The following is a 26,106-nucleotide window of genomic DNA, read 5'->3' on the forward strand; positions in this document are numbered from 1 at the left end:
GCAGACCACATACTTGGGAATTTCAACTCTGTGCCAAATAATGTAATACTTTTGGCAAGGTAAAGTGAAATATTTGTCTAATTTGAGAAAATCTGCTTTGAAAATGAGTTTCTTTGAAACTGATTTTTAAATGTACAATATAACTAACTTTGAAACTTTTTGATAAAAACCAGCTGTTACAGTACTGTGTATGGTGCAATATTTCTTGAGTGGAAATCAATATATATTGTGTTAATAGATGTAATATGCACATACTCGAACATGATATTCTATATGGGGACTGGTGCAGACAAATCCCTATTGTTTAAGGGACAGCCATCAGTTTGCTTGCAAGCTGTCATGTTTGTAAATGAATGAAGTTGGAGGTCACGAAACTAAATAGTGGCTGGTGGCGGCAGGGCTCACATTCCCACATTGATAAATGGTTGGCTGTCCATTGTCACAGCTTTATCACAGACCACACTCCCTTAGTCTGTGTTGTTTAGGTCAGAGCTACTCAGGTTGCAGAGGTAGGGCCCTCTGTGTTGCGCTATATGACCTAATCTTTTAACCCCCATTGTTCCCTGATAAAAATGTTATTGAAATGTATCTTTAATTGAAGCTTATGGAAATTCATAGCTATTGGGTATATTTAAGTCCATATGTGAAGTTGTTGCAATTTAATGATGCATAGCGCCATACTGCAACGTTGTGAAAGTACAAAATAGATGATGATGTGTATAGATACTATCTATTAGCTAGTAATAACAGAGTTGTAGTAATCATGTGTATCCTTAGTAACACCATGCTGTTCTCACACCTTCACAGACAGATGGTGGTGTGTTAATTTAACTCAACCTGCTGTGAATAACATGCATTCCCACCTAAAAACTGGTAATGGAGTGGTATACATGTGAGTGTTTTCTCCATCCACTGCAACCATTAACTCATGCATGTGGACCTAATAGCAGTGTTTCTAACTCACAGAAGCAAATAGCTGCAATATTCTGCAGCCTGGCCAGATGGTTTATGTGGAGGCAGAACATAAGCAAATTTTGCCATTTCCTCACTTGATACCAGCCCCTGAAGATTGTAATTGACCAGGCGAGTTAATGTGCTTCTCTGAAGGGTTTGAGATTTTCCAGACATCGTGTCTGTCTTGATAAGAGCATGGAACTCATTTATCCCTGGGATATCAAAAGCAAGGAGTAGATGTGTGTACTATTTACTTGTGTGTGTAGGCCATCTTATTATGGTTACACATGGATCGGGCCTCACAAAAGATCCCTTGATGCTTGATTCAGCCCCGACTTTTGATGACACGATATTCTCACTTCAGCAATTTTGAAGCCTTCTCTTGTGTAAAAAAGCGTTTACAGTAACATGCTTGTGTAGTCATGTTTGGATCTAAAAATATCTTGATTCCCCCTTTCCTGTATGATTGGCTGTAAGTCAAAGCAGATAACTAGTTGCCAGCCAGCAGGTGTTACAGCCACTGAAGCGGAACTGTTAACCCAGGAGCGTACACAGACAGCCTTTCACATAACTCATCCCATTACACACAAACCTGTCTGCCCAAAACTCACTTCTTGGACACAGCTGAAGGCTGAAAGGTCATAACCTTCAACAGCCGGTCAGATTGAACCAGCCTGCTACATATTTATATGGTATTATGGTGGGTTTTTGGATATTGTTTGAGTATAAATTGGATTAAATTTTTCTTGTTTGTTGATGAAGGGAATTTAATTTTGCTAATGCATCTGTTTCAGTTCTAGAAAAAGCTCCAGTAAAAACTAAACAGCCTGTGTCAAAGGAAAGGAAGAGAAAGAGTGAGGATCAGGCGGAGGAGATAAAACGTTCTGCATCCCCAGGGAAACGCCAGAAAAACACGAATGAAGCTGATAAACCTGAGTCTCCTGTACCAGAGTGTACAGAGAGTATTAAAGACAAAGTGAAAGTTCCTTCAGAGGAAGACTGTGTGAAAGAGAGTCGGGTTTTAAAGTTAAAACCCAGACGCTCTAAAGATAGTGTTGGGATTACTTGTGTTACCAAATCTACAAACAGTATACCAAAAGATAATAATCAGCATAAAAACTCTACAAAAACTGACCTTCCTGTGAAGGTCAAGGACGTTGTGAGTAAGCCTAAGAATTCTGAAAACAGGAAGTTAAAGAGCGAGAAGATCAGATTGGCAGCAGTCAGTGACTCTAGTGAAAGCAATGAGGTCAGAAAGGAAACTGTGTCTGATAACCCCGTAGTGAAAGCAGGGGAAAATGAGTCAAAATCAACTGATACTGTGAAAATAAACCATCTGCTCTCATCTGACGGGAAGCCAAGGCAGCAGGAAGCAGTGGTGGACGATAATATGCACTTCAAGAAACAATTACTCATTAGTTCAGGGCAAAATCATCAACCATCTCTTGCTAATATTGACTTGCAAAGACCATTGACTGACCAAGTGACCAAACTTGCCAAGGCTGAGAATATATCATTGAATGGTGATGGAAAATCTTCATCTGAGATCAACCGCAACTCAGAGGCAGCTACTTCCATGGCTGAAATCTCATCAGAAAAGAGTGACAAAATGGAAACAAAACCTCAGGCTTTGAGTCCAGATAGGTCTCGGGATAGTTTTACGAGTAGTGTGCAGTCGCACTTTAATGCCATTGCACCACGTAGCAATACTACTACACCTGCCACAGAAGACAGGTCAGACTCCAGAGAAAGGTCAGACTCTCGTGCGAGTGATGAGCGCTATTATTCAGGATATCATGAAGAAAAAAGGCCTAGTTCTCGACTAGACGATCTCAGAAGTTTAAAAAACAGTCCAGCATCTAGTCCATTAATAGTGCTTGGTAATGAACCTGTACATCCATATAGAGACCCTGAGTTGATGCGGAAAAATCCTGTGCAAAGTAATGTATTAGCGCATCCAAAGACAATGACTCAGCCTACATATCAAAGTGTGCACAACCCAGTGCCAGCTCCTATACCTGGCATACCCGTCTCTTCCTCATCCCTCTCCTCCCATCCCATCTCGCACACACTGCTCACTTCCCTACCATACCACCACCAACTCAGTTCCCTGAATCCCATCTCACACCCACTCCCTCTACCTCATTCATACCCTAGAGAGTTGGATGCATTCACTGCAAGGGGAATTGTGGCACAGCAGCAGCAACAGCAGCTTGCAGCAATGCACCAATTACAAAATGCGCATTTAATGCAACTACCTTATTCTCATCGTAGAGTGAGTCAGTTGGAACTGTTATGGCAGCAGAAATTCCCTTCAGTGCCCATTCCTCCTCCCTGGGCTCTTGCTAAACACCAGGAGGAGCTTATTGGAGAAGCAACTAGGGAAATGGAACGGGAACGCATGGAACGAGAACGGGTGGAACTAGAACGGATAGAACGAGAAAGGATTGAAAGGGTGGAACGGGATCGGCGGGACAGGGAACGCAAAGAACAGCGGTAAGTGTCTTAACTTTTCATCATTTGTACAATTTTACAGAATCATTGAACGGTGACCTAATATGTCATCAGCAGTGTTAAAAGCTGGTAGGGTAGTCCTTTTCCTTGCCTGAATGTTCATATTAAAGTTTGGAGGTCTCCTTATTAAGATACTGCAAACACACCTCGGAGTCCCTTAATTTTGTATTATTGGTCAGGGTGATTTCTTTTGTGGAGTTAATTGTGAATGTAATCATGTGAATAAGAATTCATCTTGCTTCCAGCGGCAAGTATTTGCTGGTGTAGCTGATGTTGTGCTTCTTCTGAAGCCTCAAATATTTAGCTCAGTAACTGGCAATGTTCCACTCATAACATCTTATCCCTGAACTAAACATTCTTATATGAATCCCAAGATAATCACTTCTCAACAGACAAACAAAAGCTTGCATTCACATCCATTGTCAGGCCCATTTTAAACCAATTACAGCATGAGCTATTGAACCTTGTAAATGTTTGATAACATTACTCCACAAAGAAGTTCTGACTACAGACTTAATTATGGTAAATTAAGCATGGTTAGATTCAGCGATCATGCTGAAGGGATGGTGGCTGATTGTACTCTGACCTGTGACATAACAACTCAAACAATACTGGAGCCAGTTGAAGCTCTGACTGCCAAGTTGGACACCTTGGAGAAAATGACTCACAAGTGTAAACATTCTTGAGTTGACAGGATTAGTGAGTGATTTATTCTGGGCCAGGCCTCCCCAGGTCTGCATTAATGGGTGGGGGAGCTTGGGACTGCTGGGTATTGTGTAACTCCCTGTTGTGTAAAGGTTAGGGCTGATTGAGCAGGTCTGCTTGCTAGTCCAGTGGGCCAACCACCAGTATTTCCTGTCACATGCATGATAAGATCTTGTGATATTACTAGCTCTGTTTATCGAGCAATCACGTGTTACTGGGGTAGTTAAACCTGGTTCAGCATGTCAAACAGATATTTTCAGGTTAAAAAGATATTATGACAGTTTGTACTAGCATGTATTTGTCATTTCTGGTGGTTTACCTTTGGCCGTTATGTAAATACTGAGTGTGTTGAATTTTAAAATGTAGGCCCCATGACAACTTGATATGCTCAGGTGCTTGTCATTTTGCTGATGCTGCAAAATCGTGCTAATTTTTTTTTTTAATTATGATAAATAATTAATGATAGTAGTAATGTGAGAGATGTTTACATAATGTGCCATTTTTAACTTGATGAATAGAGCTACACTTTGCTAAGAATTGTGGAGCTTTTGTTTCCTTCTCCCTAAACCAGTTTCGGCTGAATAAGTACCCATGTCTAGAGTTCATTACTCGATAAATATATCTAGTGTTAAACCCACACGACAGCACAGCAGTTGCTGTGTCTCAGAAATCAATACACAATGAAACCATCAAGATAAGATTTTGAGAATGAGCTATAGCCGTGACTACAGCCAGACAACGCCACATTAATATTCAATGAGAATAGCTAGCGCCAGCTCACAGCACCTTAGTGATATGGTGGACATGGCATGGCAGTTGTGTTTGTCCCTGTCTCCATCAGTGAACATTGCTGTAGTGTTTGGCGATCTGTAGATGCTTAGGTGAGTTAACAATGCAAGAATGGCGGCTTGTACAACTTTGGGGTCAGAATGGCTTTGTGTTCAGCCAACAGCTTCTCTAATGCTGAGCAGACGAGCAGGCAGGCAGCCATATTGATTGAGGTCGGGATGGCGGGCACCAGCTTGTGAAATAGTGAATCTAACTAATGGAGGAGAGCCGGAACTATTTTCTAGTCTCTGGAAGCTTCCTTTTGGATTGGGGCTGGATATAAGTAGGTACTGTTTAGTTGTAGATAAACACAACGTGGGTATTGTGTATGTGGTTTTCGAATGACCTTGACAGAGGCTGGGTGCAGCTGATACAACAGCAGTTCGAACATGTGCTTCCACAGACCCGTTGAATGCCTTGTTTGTTTGTAGAGAGGAGCACGCTAAACCTTTGCTTCACCCAGGGATTTTCGAGTTTTCCTCTCAGCAATCTTAAACATCACAACAACCCTCTTAACTATTTTGCCTTCCTGCTGTCATTTTCTTTGCTGTACTAGTACTGTTGCATTGTGAATTGTTTTTAATTGATTTATTATAATGAGATTGTATGTTTTAGAAAGGGCTAGATATTGTCTCTTGTATATAGTGTAAACATCAGCCTTGTCAGTAATGTATGCTGTGGATTATCTCTTCTGACATCGCTCTTGCCCTGGGAAATAATTAACAAAGAAGCAATCGGTTAGATGTAGTGAAATTGTGCCTGGAGGTAAAGCATTTTGTTGCCTGATAGCCTTGTGTAGACTTTGTATCAGAGGTGCGAGGGGTTTATACCATCATAAATCTTACTCCTGACCTCATTTTCAACAGTTTGGATGACTTGTATAAATGCTGCTGGCAGTTAACATTTACGCTTGGCATATTCTAGCAAGTGAGCCCAGGAGTGAAGGTGAAGGTCGTTGTAGCTTGTTGGAGCAAGGTACAGAGTCCACCATGTTGGTCTGTGGGTTTAGCCCGCCATATTTCTCACACAGCCCTTTCGTGATTGGGTTCAACACTATGTCTCCTGTAGATAACAGATATGGCCTTCTTTCTTATCCACAAGTTCAAATCATATGCTTTAGAACAATACTGTTTACCTTCCTTATCAGTTTTGTTGATATTTCCTTTCAAGGTCCTAATACCACAAGCACTCCGATTCATAAATTAGCCTTTGGAAATATATTGATTATTTATGTCAAGCAGTTTGAGAATTATTGAACATCTAGTGAAATAAGTCAATGTGTCTGGATTTTAGAATGAAAATCCCCCAAATAACTGACTTGGTTGTCATAATTGCCCTGGAGAGAACTTCTGAATGTCTGGTGAGGGGATGAATATGTGTGTGATTGTTACAAGGGCAGGACCTAAAGTACAGGCAGCGTTGACATGAGCATGTCAGTGTTAATGTAGACTTAGGAGGACTGTAGTAGATAAATGAGATTAGGTTATGACTCAGACATCCAGTTCTGGCCCCAGGTAATAAAACAGGCTCGTGACGGATGGCAGGTGTTAGGACGCCTGCTGCCTAGTTAAGTAGCTCCACGTTATCACTGTACTGTCTTGGTTGGATATTGCTTTGAATATCCTCCTACTTCACTTGTGCACCATGTGCACACGCCATTTTGAACATGATAGTGGATATTTTTTATGAAACTATGTTTGTGTTGAAACAATTTTTGTACTATTTTGCAGTGTGTTTTTGCTTGTAATGAGTTCAATTATTGGAGGATAGGATTGAGGCTTTCCTTTTTCAGGAGGATTTAAGGTTGGTGATTAACAGGATACAATTGATTGGGTCTTTAAAGATGTCTCTTATTGTAAGGGCTAAACAGATTTTAGATGGTACCATATTAACACAGATATATATTTACTGCTTAACACAGATATATATTTACCCCCTCCCCCCAAAAACAACCAAAACAAAAAAAGACAGATAAAAATCATTTGCTTCCAAATAACACAAAATGGGAGATTTCTATAAGGACATGTGTACTCTTTATGGCAAGGTTGAGTTTTATGGTGTAGCCCAATGTAGAAAGGTTTACTCTGATCATATACATTATTGATGAGCCTCCTGCACACAGATGACTGATAAGCAAGCCTGTATGGGGAAAAGCCATCAATCAATTTTGCTGACATCTGCAGAGTAAGATGAGTAAATGACGTCAGTACTGCCTGTCTGCGTAGTAGTGGCTGGGATTGCATTGATCACCTCTGGTTCAGGCAGCTGAATGATTTATGCTGCTCTTACATTTAATATACATGACATCAGCTGCAGGTCAATATTAAACGGGGCTTAGACATTGCGCACTGGTTCCTTACGTTTAATGAGGATTTTTTTCAAGTTGGGAGAAAATATTTGCTGTATCCTGTGGAATTAACTTTGTCTTTCATGAAAACATTGTGAAAACAAGTTCTGAAAGTTTTGGGTTTTTTAAGATGAATAAGTGGTGTGTATTATTTTGATATTGTCAGGTTAGGTTTTGGACTTGTTTAGGTTTTTGTTTAAAAGGAAAAAATAACAAACATTTGAAAATCAGCTTGTAAAAACAACAGTGATTCTTGGATGAAACATTATTTTTATTTGAAAATCGAAATTTTGAAACAACTAAAATGTTAATTGTGAACCAAGCACTCAGGCAAGCAGTCAATTAGTAATCCAATCCCACAGCCTATTGTTAACCACAATACTAGGAGGTTCAAGATAGGTTTGGGGAGATGACCTTGGGGAGAGGTCAGTGTATAATCTGCTCCTCAGGTGTAATTGGACTCATGTTTATGTAACTCGATCAAGCTTGGCTTATTGTTGAATACAAGCTAGCTTGTCTAGGTGCAGACTATAATCACCTGACATTCAGACTGGTTGATTTGGATTGTACTGAAGCAAACAAGAATAGGTCTTAGCTAACACTTGGCATTTCTTGGTATTCATTCTGTTTTATAACTTTTCCATTTTGCACAAACACCAGGATTGGCTAAGGGTCAAAGTTGTATTGACAGATGGTATCAGTACACCTTTACGCTCTAATGTTAAAACATCTATAATGAAACTATCTTTTCTTGTTGTGTGTGGGTGAGAGGGTTAAGATTCATGTAGAATATACATAAAACATTTTCTTGCACTTGGAATACCAAATCATTTAAAGGAAATCGTTACAGAATTTCATTGCTTTGTGCATACAAAGCAGTTATCTGGAGCTGTTCTGAAACAGACTATAATTTATCGCTGAGGCAGGACTTGACAAAAGTTTCTGTGTAGTATGGTTGACTAATTTTCAATGGGGAAAGACTAGGTGAATAGCTCCCCGGGGTATGATTGTCGATACATTGCTAAAGCTGTGAAGTCAGGTGTGACCCTCTTTTGCCCTTGCTGTCCTAGTTTCAAGTATTCCACTAGAACCCACCAAACATGTACAGCTTGAATCATACATCCATGCTTGTGGATTTCAGAGACAGGTTAGAGAAAGCTGAAAGAGAGAAAGCAGAAAGAGAAAGACAAGAACGAGAGAAACAACACGAATTGGAAAGGTTGGAGAAGGAACGACAAGATAGACTTGAGAGGGAAAGGCGGGAACATTCGCGTCTGCTCCGAGAGCAGGAACAGAGACAGGAGAGGGAAAGGATCTTACATGAGTCCTCTGATGCTCTTGCTGCTGTAGATAAACACTTTACAGAGTCTCTGAGACTAGCAAGTCAAAGGGTAAGTAAAAGTGACTAGTTTACTATACCTGATATTTCTGGTTATTCTGATGTAATCTTTGAAGGAAGTTAAAGCAATCCTTTCAGGTGGTGTCTGTAATTAATATTTTCCTTATAGCATTGACCTACTTAAGACTGTTTGAACTGTGACTGCATTGAGATTTGGTTAAGGAAGTTGGGAGAGAGTTTTGGTGCCGAAATAAAATAGCTAATTGGTTTTTACACAATGTCAACATGTAAGCTAGACAGGCATGTTTTTAAGATGTCAGCAATCAGTGGATGGTGAAGAGTGTTATTCACATCATATTAACTTGATATGCACGTGAGTTGCGTGATGCTGGTGTTGTGGACACGCTTGACAGATGTTCTGACAGTTTGATAAATTGTATGGGGATATATTAGATGACTAATGTTCGATATTGTCAATACAGGGGTTCAAGGATTGCAGTATTATTGATTACAGTAGACCCTTCAAAGGGAAATAGTTTCGTGTCATTACTACGTCTACCACCACTGGGTATTTATGAGGTATTTATTTCTGTATTGCCTATGTTGTAGATCGTAATATTGATCTTTCTCATTGATGGTTAAACCATGGTAAGTAAGGTCAGGCAAATTTGATTTTAGTCTCCTGAGATTTTTCCCCGTGTAGGATTTTGTTGTGTGTGAAAGTACTTTCAACAAATCGTTTGAGGAGCCACTGATAGTCATGTTTGGAAAATAATTTTGAAAACATTTTCAGGCCCCTGGCTCAGCTTGGCCTCTTCCTTCAATAACAAGGGGAACTGGCATACCTAAGCCAGAACCACAGACCCGCTCAGGACTTCATCCGCTTCACCTTGTAGCAGACAAATCTCACGATACAAGGAAAGAAGAAGATATTGTAACCAAACGAGTAGGTGTCTCAAGCTAATATGTTGTTGTTACATGATCGTGTAGTTGCTGGAGATGTTGTTAGCCTGTATGTATCAGACATCTTGTCTTGCAATTTGTCCTAGTACTGACACTGTTTTATCATCTGTCAAAGTTTGCTTATCAAATCTAAAGGATAGTTATGGACTAAATTACAAGTGAATTAAAGAAAGGCTTTTAAATCATGACTTTTTCCATGTGTATCTGTAGCATTAAGTAGTTAAAATCGGCTGACAAATACATCCGTGTTTAGATGTGCCTGATGTGTCTGAATACATCTTTTGATTCAAGACTGCTTGAAGTGAACTATCTTATGAATGTTATCATTCACATACAGTGAAATTATTTGTCAGCACCCTCTTTGAAAATCAAACCTTCTTTATGGCTTCACAGTTAATTAAGGTTTTCATTTGGAGATAAAGTGGAAACTATTTTATTTGTACAAGCAAGGAACCTCCATTTACTAGGTTCAGTCTGTTAGGATCAGAGCTCCATGATGTTAGTCATGCTAATGGCTATTGGGGATTCTAAGTCTGGCTTCAGATTGACTGCAGTATCTGACATTGCATCAAGCAAGTGAAATCCCACCATTATGTGGCCTGATGTGAGTGTGAGTCACATGGGGGGCATTGATCTGTTATAATACTAGCTGGTGTAACCCTCACAGACGTTGCATCAGGCACCAGGATATAGTCACTTTATGCAGCACTGCCATCATGGCTGCTTTCAGTGAATCATAAGGTGGTCATCTGAGGGAATTTGCTTCATTTATTATGCAGATGGTTTTGTGAATTGAAAATTAATGCTGTGCAGGAGCAGAAAGTCATCAGAGTACAACTTGTATACATGTCTTCAAGCCACCACTGATTCCATGAATTCTGTAGAAATGCATTGTTAATGAGTGTTAACAGACAGGATGGCCATGCAAATAAATGTAAGCCTGTTAGACTTGATAGCACCAATTTTAGCCAACCACCTTTGTAAACATTACCAGTGTCATGAGTGCAGAGTAAGGTTGTTCTCGGAAATGAAGAGGTTCTCAACAGAATTTGTCTGGATCGTAGGATTTGTTACTTCAGGGCTTGTATGAACTGGCGTTAACTTAATATCTGAGCACCAGCATTTAAACTTTTACTTCTTAAAATATTGATTGAATGAATTTTTGTTTCAGGAAAGTGAGAGGGAAAGGGAGAGGCATCATCATCAAGAGATGGCAGCAAGACAGCAGATGGATGAGAAGAGATACATTCAATCACAACATGATGCATATAAGCAAATGATTGCTGATGCTCATCAGAAAAGTGAGAATAAAGACTCTAAAGTGGATACCTCTAGATCACCGAATGATGGGAAAAATATGTATGGTTATCCATACCCCTATCCAGGAGGATCTTTTCCTCCTGACAAACACAGGACTATTTTTAACTTGTATGGCTATCCATCTCAGCCACATCCTTCAATAATAACACCAGAGCAACTGCAGCAGCATGGATTAGCTCCTACTGGTAAGCATATCAAAGATGAAAAGCAAGACCCTAAGACCTTCCCAGCTCCAGCCCATTCAGGTCATGCGCTTTCACAGTCACCAAGGTCAAAAGAAATTCAGATGGCACACCAGCATCCGAAGGAAAAGCACAGCTCAGTGATAGTTGAGAATAAGTCCAGTGTGAAATCTGAAAGTCCTCATTATGGCAGTCCAGCACCCATGTCATCATCTCCTCGCCCTCAGCCACGCCCTGCACACACCCCAGAACATCGGCCGGACCGACCTGTTTCATCATCAGCTAGTCCAGCAGGTATTCCACATATGTTTCCTCATGCAGTCAGTACAACAGGGGGCTCCATGTTTCACCAAACACACCCAACTGCGTTTAGGCCCCCAGAAAGTTCTCGATCTCAAAGTCCATACAAGTCAACTAGTCAGCAGTCTCACCAACAACAGCAGCAGCAGCAGCAGCAGCATCACCAGAGTTCCCCCCTGTCACAACCTGTGGATTATTGCAAGTCCTCTTCATCCAGTGCAAAGCTCAAATCTGCTGGAGCTTCTCCAGCTCACATACCCAGCCCCTCAAACAACCACCCTGCCCCAAGCAGCACAACGGCAGGGCACCATCCTGGACAATCCACAGCAGCTTATCCTGCTATTGCACAACCTCCAGTCTCGTTACCACCCTCCACGCTTTCATTTACATATAGCTTAATTCAGCAAGGACTAGTGCCAAACCCCATTTACAGTCATGGGCCATCACAAAGTGCTGCCAAACCTGCTACTGTGCAGATAACAAGGACTCCAACTCCATCAGCTATAGTGCATACACAGAGTTCTGTTCCTTCTCCAATGATGTCTGTGTCGCCACCATCTTCTCAGTCCAACCCTCCCACAGGGCAAAAGAGAAAGGGTAATCGTGATACTAGTGGAAGGAAGCGCACTAAAGGGTTGGAAAGCTCGCTTTCCCCAAACTCATCATCTCCAATGGTGACTGTACCTGTAACCACCCCTCAAATTCTAACAAATCCTTCACCCTACACCACAACAACTACCACTACAACCCCCAAATCTGGAATACCTTCAGTGACAACACCTGCTACAACAGGGTCCACCACCTCCTCCTCATCTTCATCCTCCGCAGCAGCAGTAAATGCTCTGCTCTCAAATCCTTTCCCAAAGAATTCAGGTTTCATGGACAGTTTTCGCTCTTTTGTAGAAAGCACTGTGACAAGTGTGTTTCAACAGGAAGAGAAGAAGAACCCTGTGGGGGACAATAATAGAACCATGAACAGTCACAAAACGGCAGCAGAAAGTGAGAAAGTGTCTGTTCCAGCTGAGGTCAAGGTTGAGAAAATGGAGGTAACAACCACTCCTCCTCCAGCGGCTCCACCCAGTCTACCTCCCCCACCTAGCACTGTGAATGAGGATACATCATCATCTGTGGTGACCACTTGTAGCAACGTCAGTAGCAACATTGCTTCCAGTTACATGGACACCATCAACAGGGTAGCCAATGGACAGATGGACACTGATAGTGATACATTAAGTGCTCCTAGCCCTCCTCCTCAATCAAAATCAGATGCAAGTCCATTAAATAAATCTGGAAGCCATCCAAAAAATCTTAAAAAGGCTTGGTTACAGAGGCATTCTGATGAGGACAAGGAAATGAAAAGTGTTCCAGTTGTAGGTGAGGGGAATCCATCGAAAGATGTTAAAAACAATGTACTGAAAGAATCAATGGATTCCTCCAATAGTGAAAGTTGTGCTGGCTCCCCATCAGCTGGTCTGCCCAATGGTAACATCACTGATCTCGGTAAACAGGACGATGAATCTACCTCATCAGCCTCAGAAACAGAAACAGTGGTAAGTTACACATTCTATGGATTGTTTTAGATGATTGGTATGATTTGATGAATTTGTATGTTTCATCTGTACAGATAAGGGATGATTCCCTCTTCAAGGACTTGCTTTCTTTCACTGATGTGTTGATATTTTGTACCTAGGCATTACTGATGGTAATGGGACGTGTTTAGTTAATTTGATGATATTTTCACCAAATATTTTTTATAATTGTCTCTACTTTATGAAGTTAGTTGGAATGGATCACATTCACGGATGTGAAAATATAATCCACTGCTAGGTCTAGTAAAGTTTCCTACCTATTGCTTGTTGGAAATAGCAATGCAAAAATTGCATCCTGTTTTAAAGTTCTCTGTATATAGGCAGACACTGTAGCTGTAAATATGTTGAAATATTGTAGCCCTTTTGGTGCAATGAGGTTGATGTGATTGTAATTACAGTCTGGCAGTGACCTCGATATTCCGAACAGGGAGAGCATTGTACTTATTTTTGATGATAACCAGAACACTAGCTTTTGGAAAAAACTTAACCTTCTAGACTATGTGATGTTTATGTATACAATAACCTGAGAACAGGGCTTCAGAAACATCATGACACGCTGCATATTCAACACATGTTCAGCAAATTCCTTGGCTTCTCTCGGAAACTGCTTTAGATTTCTCTAAAATGTCCAAACAATTTCCAACTTGTCCCTAATTTATGAAACACTGTTTGTTTTGACTTGAAGTTCGTACAACTACGCAGTTTCGAATAATCTGTACCAGATGGTGTTACTGTTGAAATGGTTCAGAAATGTATTGGCAATGGTAGTCGTTTGCCATTTGTGTGGAAGCCCCTGCCAGGAGGGTTCATACGCTCTGCCATCATCAGCAGTATGTACAGTGACCTACATCCCAACACAACATATGTTGCCATTTACTCTGCCATTCTTGTAATCTCACATTTCACCATCACAGCCAGTGGAGCTATCACATGGAGCTGTTTTTGCTTTCAGGATATTTTACTGTGCACACGTGTTTGGTCATGAAGTTGTGGGTGCTCTTATGTTATGGTTATTAACAGTGTATTTTGCTGAAATTGTAACACATGGCTATCAATTCCTTGTTGAATTATTCATGAAACTGGTTTTGAATTGTAAATACTGCCTATTGGCTATTAATGTACAGTGTATCATCGATGCCTTGTGACAAGTGTGTACCATGCTGTGTAGTAGGAGAATGATTCATTGCCCAACATAGGTCTGATGTCATGGTGTTGCTTTCCAGACAGTTTTGTATCTGATGTCATGTGGCATTTCCTGTAGAACAAGGTATATGTTCACAATGATAGATGTTCACGCTGCATCTGGTGTCAATTCTTTCCATACGTGTGTGATGTAAGAGTTGGATAGTGTGCCATGTGGGTCATTGTATAGAAGTAGATCATCTGCTGTTCCAAGTGACTGTTGGCTGACAGTAAATCAACATTAAGTTTTGTAATTAGATCTTAGGCTTTCAGGCTAGATTATTTGTCCTTTTTGCTGACCCTTTCAAAGGAAGTATGATTGTTTTTTTATTTTTTTTTGTAATGGTTTGTTTCATCTCTGACAATGTGAAGCATTTGTCTCAAAGTTGTGGTTAAAGTCATTGCAACATATTGTTAACACAACTGGGGCTTGTTATTCAGAAATATATCTCTATATATTTGTCAGTTTATAGAAGTTACGTCCATTCAGTTGTGAAGTCAGTGGTGTTAAGAACATGAAACTCTCATTCTTTTATGTAAACATTGACTCTCAGTGGTTCATCAGTTTCATCGAATGCAAGGTTGAGTAACCCTTTACCCAGCATTACAGTCGAGTGTTTGGGATTCATTTTTTTCTGTTTGGCAAACAAATTTATATATCATATACCAGTTGCTTTCCAAATTTAATTATGTTGCTTAAAAAAAAAAAGAAAATCAGCCGGTGTAGATAAAACATTATCAGGGCAGAAGATTGTACATTGCCACTGTACCAGAGTACACTAGCAATTTTATTGTTATTTCCACCCCTGGAATAAATGAGTTTTGAGACTTTGAAAATATGTGTTGTGGAGTTCAACTCAAAATATGTGATATTAATTGGTTGGACAGAATGCCTGTCCTAGCAGATGATGTTACAGAAATGAATATGTTGTAGTTTACCCAAGGGCTGTGGACAATTTCCTGTTAGCTTTTATACACAGCCAGAAGTTGGTGCAAATCATACCATCCATATGCCATAGAAATACCATCCATATTCACATATCATCACCGAAGCATCAACACTTATTCATAGGTGACCTCAGTCATCAACCAGTTACACAAAATTTGACTTTGAATACACAGAAAAGAAATTCAGGCCAGACGGATGCATTTATGACTGTCATAATTTCAATGGTGGCTTTTGAAATAGTAAATAATGGGCTGTGTGAGTTGAAAGCCTTGCCTGCACAGCTTTCAGTGCCAATGCTTACACACCCAATTTGATAAAGTTTGGATACTGTATTGAAGTACAGTGAACGTGGGAACTCCATTGCTCACTGACCCCATGCTTACATCACTCGATGGCAACACCTGCATACAAAACAAACATGTCAAGCTTTCAAGCACATGTCAAACAAGGATAAAAATCTGCGCATGTTGCAAATAAATCTTTCTCTCGTATCTTCTGCTTAACAAAAGATGTTGCTGTGACCTAGAGTTAGAAATTCTTTGTATGGTACTGAAAGATGAATTTATTTCATATCTGTTTATTTAGTATTTAGTTAGGGTGTACCTTTTTGTAAATAGTCTGTGTTGGTAAGTACATCAGCCTTGTCACATTTCCTTCGTCCTCCTTGATGATTACACAAAGAAGTACTGTTCTCCCTAAACAGCTTACATAAAGAGGTTACTATATTGCACAGCAAGGCACAGTACATCCGATACAAAAATGCATCTGGGCTCCTTTCACAAATTCCTCTGTTGGCAGTTTGGAAAAAAGATGTCAGTTTTCTTCAAAAATGTTGAAACCAGTTCGTTGGTTGTATAGACGTCATGGTTGGTCTGGTTATGTAGCTAGGGTGAATCTTGCATTCAGTGTTTTGTTTTTAGAACATTCATATGAGTATTAGAGTTTTTAAAACACAACACTGACAATATGTATTTTTATTTGGACTGCTGACATAATTGTCAAGTGTCTAGTTACATTTTTGTGGTTGATTTTAGGTTTTTCAAATTTAGGAGAGAAATTAAGGAAGTATGATTGCCTAATATATCGATTTGAGGATTACATATATCGAACAGGAATATTATATTTATCATAGTTGTATGTTGTATTCATTAAACTGGTCTATGTTTAATGAAGTTGATTTTTTTTTTCTTAGCCACACACTTGCATTGATATAGTAATGTGATATCTTTTTGTGTCATCAGTCATTGGTGCATAAATACAGTATAATTAGAGTCATTTGCACATTGTCATCACAACTCAATGTAATTGGCTATCTTTGTCCCTTCAGTGCACTGAGAGCACACAGCCAAAGAAGAGAGTAAAAACCAAGAAGACCAACATCGGCGCTAAAAAATTAAAAACAGAAGAACCTGCAAACAATTCCCGGAAAAAGACCGCCAATAAGCGTAAAGAGAGGGAGACAAAAGAATCTAAAACAAAGGAAATCAAGGTTAGATCACCAGCTGCTTTAAAGTCGGTTGAGAGAGTGCATATCTGTAATTGCTGAGTACACATGCAAAGGACATGGTGCAATGGAGTACTCTGCTGCAACTATATTGATTCAAGCACTCGCGACCAGTCTGATGCTTTACACTCTCATGGCATTGGCGCCATATTTATTGGGAGAGTGGTCACTTAGTGGGATTTCTGACACAGAGTAGGTCTCAAGTATGCATGCTTTGTTAAGGAAGCAGCTAATTAGGATTAGGTGGTAATTATGTGTGACTGGACTGATAATTGATGTGTGTGTCATCACACTCTGGCAATGTTTATTGCTTTGCTTGTCTCAGTTTCAGTTATTTGTAGTTCGTTTTAATGTAGCTTGTTTACATTTTTGGTTGGGTTTTTTGATAGAAAGGTGTGATGAAGCAGTTCCATAAATGATGCACTTTGCTTTCAACTATGTTGAGTACAGTTGACTATTTCAAATAGATACTCATGTTGATCGTGAGTATGGAGACTTTTTGTACAAGATTTACTTTGTTTTAATTGTTTTGGGTTTTCAGTTTGAAAATGTTCGAAGGCTTAGTTACTCCAATCAAAGCCAATTATTGTTGCAGAAGGAAGAAGAAGTCGTAACAAAAAAGGCTGAAGAGAAGCCCAAGATACCATCAACTAAACCATCTAGGGAGAGAGATAGTGTCAGTCCACCACCTCCGTCCAATACCAAACAGCAGCAACAACAGCAACAAAAGCAGCAGCAGCAACAACAACAACAACAACAGAAACAAGAAGAAAATCCATCTCAGCAACCAAAACAGACTGAGTCTACAGAGCAACCAGTCAAAGAAAAGAAGAAAAACCGGAGGTCCAAAGAACCTTCAAAGGATTCTCAAGATGGTAAAAATGGTAGGTTTAAACTATCTTGCTGTCAAGGGGAGATAATTCAATTTGACCTAGATCCAGAAATGTCGGTGCTACCTTGATTTTGCATTTTTAAGAGTTCATGTTTGTTTGTAATGTCAATTTATCTTTGTTCTTTTGTATACATAGTATTCGAATGATTAATGTTAAATATTTTTCTGCTAAATTTCAGGCTCCTCTTTCAACAAACCGCTTGTAAAGCACTCTGTTGCAACGCTGAAACGAACTTGTCAGCCTTTTGTCCAGGATGCCTCTTGTGCTGAAATTACACCAAAGCTGATGAAATGTCGAGAGTGCAAAATGACACCCACCCAACGCAGCAAGAAACTACCCAACATCTTCTGTAGATTTTATGCATTCAGAAGGTAATCTGTCTTTCAGGTCTTTTCTCTTTGATAAATGTGTGTAATAGCTTTAATGTTTCTTATGGAGATACAGAGAAATAAAGCTTTTGTCTGATCTAATAAACATTGAATGAAATGATGATAAATTGATTGAATTATTCCATTTGTACATGTTTACTGTATGTCATGACTATATTTCAACAGACTGCGCTACAGTTCAAAAGGTGTGGTGACGATATCTGGCTTCTCCGAGTTGTCTGATGCAGAAATGGATGATATTGAACCCTGGTTATCCAGAACTCCAGGTAAACAAGCAATACATATATCATCTGTTGTCAGAATTACCCAACATGTTGCATTTCATAATATCAGAACAATAATAGCGCAATGACAAGAATTATATTATGAGGAGTGATGAGAAAATGCACTACTTAGATGAAGTCAGGTTTAATTAAACACAAAGTATTAACCATTTCATCTCTTAGACCTCCAATTGGTATTGTAGGAAATCTTTCTGCTTTGTTGTAAGGAAAATGTTATCACTATGATTTCAGTTCAAGAGCCTTCTTTGGATATTGAGACATCAAAGTTTATCATCACTCGTGTGGGAGACAAGTTCTGTGAACTGGTGGAGCAGGAGCGTGAAACGAAAGCCCTGGCCGGGACCAACGGTAAGGGAAAATGTAGGATCATTTTTCCCTTTTCCTTCTTTCTTATATCACCTCATTCTTCACCATTATGACCGTTAACTATCCGGGGCGATGGGATAGCCAAGTGGTTAAATCATTCGCTCGTCACGCCGAAGACCCGGTTTCGATTCCTCACATAGGTACAATGTGTGAAGCCCATTTTCTGGTGTCCCCTGCCGTGATATTTCTAAAAAGCGGCGTAAAACTAAACTCACTCACTCACTCATTAACTATCAGATACATGAAACAAGTCAGTCTTTTTATTGATTGATCAGAAAATATTGTAACTGAACATTTGGGAATCACTCTTGTCTGATTTAATGTTGACGAATGAGGATTGCCATGTGAAGAGAATGTTGTAATGAACATAACTGAAAAAGTTGTTTTCTATTTGATCCTAGTAAATTATAAGCTCTAGTAAAAATTTGTTTAAATTTCAGTGTAAAATCTGATATAGTATTTCTGTGTTCCAACATGGAATAAATTATATACTATCTTTTCAGCTAAAATAGCATGGAAGCGAGCTGTGACAGGAGTTCGTGAGATGTGTGATGTCTGTGATACTACGTTGTTCAACATGCACTGGGTGTGTCATAAATGTGGCTTTGTCGTCTGCCTTGACTGTTACAAGGTGAAGGTCAGGGGCACCAAGGACGATGGCAAAAGTGAGTCCTGTTCATACTCGGAAGGAAGTTAGTTGTTGAGTCTCTTGAAGCAGTGTACGCTGAAATGAATTCAATACACATCCTTGTGTTATTAAATGTTTCATTCTGTAGGCATTGTTTTGTTGTACGGTACAAAGTTGGAATAATATCCAGGAAATATTTATAAGTTGGTTATAGATTCATGTAGCTTTAATTTTAGATTAGCTGTCTCTTTCAGTTTATTTATGATCCTTCATGAATTATTTCTATGCATCAAGTTTTTAAAAGCAAGAATTAATTGTATCATATTCGAGTACTAGACATGCCATTTTGATGTGTAAACTAACAGGCTGATTTTGTACAACAGAGGCACTTGAGGATCATCGATGGCTGACCTGTAGCGCCAATAGGCAACCTCATGATGCAGAGAAACTCATGCTTACTCAGATCATTCCTAGTGATGGTAAGAAATGGATATTTACTGAAAGTTGTAAAAACACATTTTTGATGTGTAAAAATATATTTAAAATATCTAAGATGAATTCATTGACAATGGTTTCTGTTTTGTGTTTGTATGGGACAGAGAAACTTAATCCTGGAAAATCATTTTCCTATTTCTTTCAGCATTATGGGAACTTGGGAAGCTGATCCATGAGATCAGAGCAAAGTGGTCCATTCCAGCCAAGTGTCCATGTGGTCAGGTTACAGATGCTAAGATCTCGGGGAAGAATGGGCTGAACCAGGTAAATACAGGCATTCATGTTCTTTATCACAATGACGTCTACCCATGTTCATGAAAATTATATTGTGCAGTGTTAATTTAAAACTGAAGTCACCAAAAGGTACCTTAGTAGTTAAAGCATATCTTTCAATATGGAAGTGATGGTTGTCCTTATATGCTGTAAACCAGCATCTATTTTAAATGGAAATTCTCTTTATTTCAGCAAATCTTGAACAATTTGTCTAGTAAGAAGGCCCTGGTAAACGGTTTGGGTGAAGAACCACACCATGGGAAGAAATCTAAGAAACAGTCTCACCATTCCTCCAATGAGGTCAGCGTCAATGGCAAGGGCACATACAATCCTGACATAGCCTCGTCACCCCTCAGCCTCCTTGCTGATGTTGCCTCCATGGATTCTGAGGGCAGTCGTGATCGTAGCGATTCACCATTCAGCAAGAGGAAGTCGGACCAACAGGAGAAGAAAGCTGTGAGCGAGCCTGCTGTTGAATCCAATGACCCGAATGACAAGAAGATGCCAGCAAGCTGTTCCACCCTACGTGAGCTGCTCACCAAGACGGCGGGCAAGGTCAAGGTGCAGAATGATGGCAACAAGACCAAATCCAAGGCAAAGTCATCTGGGAACACCCTCGATGATATCATTCAGTCGGTTGTGGAGAAAAGCTGTCGTGACATTGACAACACCCAGCCATTCAAGTTCATGCATTATACGCCACGTCTTGGGGGCTGGACTCGGGACTTGCCGATCATGGTACACAACCTGACTGAAACTAGTGTTCTGTATCCTGATGTTCCACATTCCTGGCTGTGTGATGGCCGACTGCTTCGCCTGCATGACCCGCGGCACAAGGGCAACTTCAAGATCTTCCAGGAACAGTGGAAGAGAGGTCAGCCTGTGCTGGTGTCAGGGGTCTCCAAGAATCTAGACTCTACCTTGTGGCATCCTAAATCATTTGGAAATGACTTTGGTCATCAGGAAAACGACCTGGTTAACTGCCGCACTGGGAATGTGATCATTGGACATCAGATGGGAGAGTTCTGGGATGGCTTTGAGAAGATTTCATGTAAGCCTATTTTATTACTGTATGATTTAGTGAACCTTTTTGAGATTTGTGTTTAGAATTGATTGATATGGAAATCAGTACTTAAAGTCTGATCTGATTTGTTCTTGATCATTGTACTTAATATTGAAGTTTATTCTATCAAGATTGGTTAACCTGTTCAAATCTGCAAACTGTCCAACCTAATGATACCGCTCACTGGAAATCATTTTGTCTCTATGAGCATGCATTGGTTTTAACATGCTTAAAACACAGTGCAATCATCTTCTTAACCTCTGAAGCCATGGTCATAGTGTTTTCTTGATAATGGGTTTAGCTGAATGCTAACTACTGTCCCCTGACAATTACTGAACTATTTTTCTTCTGCAGGTCGTCCACAAGATGAGAATGATGACCCAATGTTATTGAAGCTGAAGGATTGGCCCCCTGGTGATGATTTCAGCGAGCTTTTGCCACGTCATTACCAGGACCTGATGCAGGGCCTTCCACTACCTGAATACACGGACAGACAGGGCAAACTGAACCTTGCCTCTCGTCTACCAGACTTCCTGGTCAGGCCAGATTTGGGACCCAAGATGTACAATGCCTATGGTAAGTCTCTAGCAAAACTTTGTGAAAAATGAAAGCCTCTGTACAAATGCATAGCCTAAGCTTTCTCATTTAATACTGATCATGGTTTATTCAGACAGTTGTATGATTTTTTGTTGGATTTGCAGGCTCTGCCAGTTTCCCTTCTGAGGGTACAACAAATCTCCACTTGGATATCTCTGACGCTGTCAATGTGATGGTGTATGTAGGCATCCCAAGTGGTGCAGAAGGGGGCAAGGAGGTGCACGAAGCAGGTAGGATATTCCTGTCCAGCAAATATGTTGTGAATTTGTATTGAAATCACACATGGTATCAGTTCAGTAGACTGTTGGTGTATTCACAAACCTGAATATAGTGTTAGATGCTCTGGCTTTTGATAAATGCACTGACTGCCCCTGTTGTTGATGGCGGAAGGGTGATTGATGCATAATGTACTGTGGGGTCTGCTGATGCTGATTGGAATGAGCTGGGACCACTTGCTACAGGGCTTGTACAGGACAAATTATTGATTTCTGAAGTACGTCTCCACAGATGTTGCAATGTTTAGTGACACATAGTGGATACTGATTATATACTGTGCTGATATGTCTAAGATACTTTAGGGTGGTGGAGTAGCCTAGTGGTTAAACTGTTTGTTCATCACACCAAAGACCAGGGTTCGATTCCCCACATGGGTAGAATGTGTGAAGGCCATTTCATGTGTCCCCCCACCGTCATATTGCTGGAATATTGCTAAAAGAAGATACTCACTCATCATGTATGTTAAACAAAAAAGGGCAAGTATAATTACATGATTGGGTTAATAAGTACAAAGCTATTCCATATTCTTATATTTGACCAATGTGTTTGCAGCTGCTGTGAAGGCTATAGACGATGCTGGATGTGATTCCATTACCAAGCGCCGTGTGAGAGAGGTGAATGAGGTGCCTGGTGCTCTCTGGCAGATCTATGATGCTCATGATGCTGACAAGATTAGAGATTTCCTCAACAAGGTATATACGCTTCACATATTCATCAAATGAAGGCATGTACAGTTAATATAACATGTCAAGAATACAAATCATATGGGGAAACTGAATTATTACAAGGTATAATAAGTACTCTTTCAGCATGCTTTGTAGTAGACTTGTCTGGCTTTACTTTTGGAAAAATACCTTTCTAGATTAAAGATAAACATACAGTTCTGCTATTCTCTGAATGGTGGATCTGCAGGTCAGAATTGGTTAGAAATGTTATTTCATGTTTACTTTTGACTGTGGGTGAAAAAGTCATGAAGTCTATGTTTTACGTTTTGTGTAGGTTGCGAAAGAGCGTGGTGAGACTATTGAACCAGACCATGACCCAATTCACGACCAGAGCTGGTACCTTGATGAGGAGCTCCGGGAACGTGTGTATAAGGAGTATGGTGTACAGGGCTACACTATTGTGCAGTGTATGGGCGATGCTATCTTCATTCCTGCGGGTGCCCCACATCAAGTGAGGAATCTGCACAGCTGCATCAAAGTAGCAGAGGACTTTGTATCACCAGAACATCTCAACCACTGCTTCCGTCTCACGCAGGAGTTCCGCCAGCTCTCCGACACTCACTCCAACCATGAGGATAAACTACAGGTAAGAACTGTTGACTCTTATAGTCATATCTCCTTGCTGCATAGCTATGATATTCTGAGACATGTCAACGTTTCAGGTTTATCTGTGTCTAAAAGTGAAGAACAAGTTTTTGTGCCATGACTTATGATTTTGTTATGACATTTCAGGTGAAGAACATCATCTACCATGCTGTGAAAGACGCAATAGCTGTTCTGCGGGACACAGACCCTGACGAGGATGACTGATCCATCCCATCAACGCTGAGGCTAGCAGAACCCCTACAACTGCACTCTCTCAATAAGAGATGATCGCAGACGGAAGGATTCCATCACAACCACAGAAGACAGCAGTGCTGTGTGCAAGGCTGATACTTGAAGATGGTTTCAGATCGGATGTAATTAGAATCAAACACCACAAAACTTGACACCAGTCAAGTGCCATTACTTGACACCTATCAAGTGATGCTTGACTTACCAGGACTGACAATTTCTCGTGCTGCAGATTTTCAAAAGTGCTCAAAAACAGAGGAAGACTACTATTGTTGCCTCAGTTACATGTGCTGTAGGCCATGTGGATGAACAGGTAGACTGACAGTAAAGGCATCAGGAAGAAAGCACCACTGCCATGTTACTTTTAAAACAACTCTTCCTGCCTGCCTGCCTGCTAGTGTTGTGCCACATGCCCTAATAGGTGATGAGATCCTACAAGATTCCCAGGAACAAGGGCGAAAGGAGAGAACTGGACAGCTCATTTGGGCTTTGCTTTATAACTTTCTTTCTCTCCTTTGTTTTTGGATTTACAAGAACTGTGAATTGTTTGTGTTGGTGCATAGTATGGACCATATATATTGTGGAAATGTTCTAGATGTGTGTGTTTCGGCTTGAGAAGGATCTTGCTTGAAGGAGTTTACTGTACAAAAAAGTGCTCAATTTGATTTCAACACTGGCTGTGTAGAATTGTACAAGGTGTCATTTGTGATTATCAGCGTGGAGAAAGAGACTTTGCGAAATAATCACTTCTCTACATCTTTGCTGATCTTTTCCAGTTATTTTTAACATTTGCCGAGTTAAACTTAAAGAGTTTAATATGGACTTATGGACTACGTAATAAATACTTTGATGTTCAGTGTGAAAGACACAATGTAGCTTTGGCTACAAGACAACTTGGCTTGTTATTGTTGTATTTTTTTAAATCTTTTTTTTTTTCTCTCTTAAATCTCCGAGGCATAAAGCCATGTGATTTCAATGGTCAGGGATTTTGCGTTTGCCAAGCCTATAGTACGTGATAGACTTATTAATATGAGAATTGTATAATTTAAATTACCTGAGACTATATGAAGGTCGTCTGTAGTATAGACATGGAGTTCACTATGGTTGTATGCCTCTATAGGCTTACTGTATACAGTGTCATATGTCTCAACTCTTGAGTTGACGGTGTTTATGTTTGTCAAAAGACTAAGGGCAACATTGCCCCCACAGTGTTGTATAGACCTACTGCATTATGTTGTATATATACACAGAGTATCGTTATCACATTGCTGTATCATCAGATTGTTTCTATGGGGCCATACCTCCGTATTACACATTTCACATTCATAATCCCTGTTATTTCATCGTTGGCTTTCATTTTTACATTTCATTATATTATTTACATTTCCCGTTCACAGAACATTGTGGATTGGCCATACGTTATCATTTGTTTTCACATTTTTGCATTTCTATTTAAGAAGCTTTGTGAATAAGCATGCAAAATATTGCAATCTTGAAGGTGTTCATAGTTCTGACGACTATAGTGTTAGAAATTCGTACCACTAGCTAAAGTGTGGCTAAGGACGCTGCAGTGGCTCGAGAGATGGACTGCTGTTGGTGAGATAGGGGCGTAGGAAACGTCAGTCATGTCAACCAATTGACAACCATACTTACATCCATCTTGTTAATGACTACATATTACATACTAGCCGTGTACAGACCATGATAGATTATTTTTATAAAGAAATGTGGAGCAAAATGTTTATTGTTCCTTTCAGGCAACATTGACGTGTTACGCATAACAGCTAGAGACTTTTAGTATTGTCCTATCATTCTTAATAAAAAAGATTATTTCCCCCTGATAATATGTGAGTTCTGTTGTCTATGGATGTTGTTAGTCAGCCTGCACATCAAAATATCAGAAGCTATAATTTAATATGGTACACATCTATGGGGAGAGGTATCAGATGGGAGTACCATATCTGATTTTTATTAGACTGGTGGCCAGGTCTGGGCAAATGTTTACATTGATCAATGCCCACTGTGGCTGTCAGTTCTTGAAACATTGTTCTTAATCATAGTCTGAGTAACATTGTGCAGCCCCAGAGAGATTTCATTTAGAACCACATTTCTAAAGCATTGGTGCCAGCTTTGATGACTTTAATGGATTTATATCATAAAGAGCTACACCATAATTACAATTGTCTTCAAGACTGTCCTATAATCAGGTACACATAATGAAGTTTTTCCCAATACTTACTATTCATTCCATTAGGTTTATATTGATGTGAAAAATTGAAAAACTATTCAACCAATGTATGCAGTCTAGTATATCCTTTTTGCTCTATATTGCAGAATCTGCAGTGCCACCAAGCTTACACCTTGCTCCCCAGTAATATCCCATATGTGTATATATCAAAATTTTGATAACAAACCTGTCACAATGTTGAAATTCACCTGTGGAAAATGAGAGAATAGGAAGTTTTCTATGGTGACACAACAAGAATTTGGCAAAAATTTTATTGATATCTCAGTTGTAACATTAATTTTACTCCTAATTTAAGGTTTCATTTTGTCATAAAATTGCCTACAATGCAAGAATGCAATTATCCTCAGAAGCGCACAAAT

At 39.8% G+C, this 26,106-nt stretch overlaps 1 protein-coding gene across 4 annotated transcripts in view; it reads left to right on the top strand.

Annotated features, from left to right (window-relative positions):
- The window catches only part of LOC137265352 (lysine-specific demethylase 3B-like), a 102,254-nt gene extending 76,911 nt beyond the window's left edge, over positions 1-25,343 (top strand). For 3 of the 4 annotated variants that reach the window (XM_067800737.1, XM_067800739.1, XM_067800740.1), the window contains 18 exons: positions 1,749-3,450; positions 8,490-8,739; positions 9,481-9,633; positions 10,822-13,002; positions 16,500-16,661; positions 17,272-17,560; positions 17,748-17,940; positions 18,124-18,224; positions 18,474-18,602; positions 19,112-19,273; positions 19,620-19,715; positions 19,877-19,995; positions 20,197-21,055; positions 21,422-21,643; positions 21,769-21,894; positions 22,493-22,632; positions 22,940-23,251; positions 23,398-25,343. In XM_067800737.1, the coding sequence (XP_067656838.1) occupies positions 1,749-3,450; positions 8,490-8,739; positions 9,481-9,633; positions 10,822-13,002; positions 16,500-16,661; positions 17,272-17,560; positions 17,748-17,940; positions 18,124-18,224; positions 18,474-18,602; positions 19,112-19,273; positions 19,620-19,715; positions 19,877-19,995; positions 20,197-21,055; positions 21,422-21,643; positions 21,769-21,894; positions 22,493-22,632; positions 22,940-23,251; positions 23,398-23,475 (7,274 nt within the window). In that variant the 3' untranslated portion in view covers positions 23,476-25,343. The remainder of the gene's footprint in view (positions 1-1,748; positions 3,451-8,489; positions 8,740-9,480; positions 9,634-10,821; positions 13,003-16,499; positions 16,662-17,271; positions 17,561-17,747; positions 17,941-18,123; positions 18,225-18,473; positions 18,603-19,111; positions 19,274-19,619; positions 19,716-19,876; positions 19,996-20,196; positions 21,056-21,421; positions 21,644-21,768; positions 21,895-22,492; positions 22,633-22,939; positions 23,252-23,397) is intronic. The other variant, XM_067800738.1, reaches the window with a different exon arrangement.
- Positions 25,344-26,106: the final 763 nt, after the last annotated feature.

This window comes from Haliotis asinina, chromosome 15 (assembly GCF_037392515.1).
Source record: "Haliotis asinina isolate JCU_RB_2024 chromosome 15, JCU_Hal_asi_v2, whole genome shotgun sequence".
In the NCBI taxonomy this organism is placed as follows: domain Eukaryota; kingdom Metazoa; phylum Mollusca; class Gastropoda; order Lepetellida; family Haliotidae; genus Haliotis; species Haliotis asinina.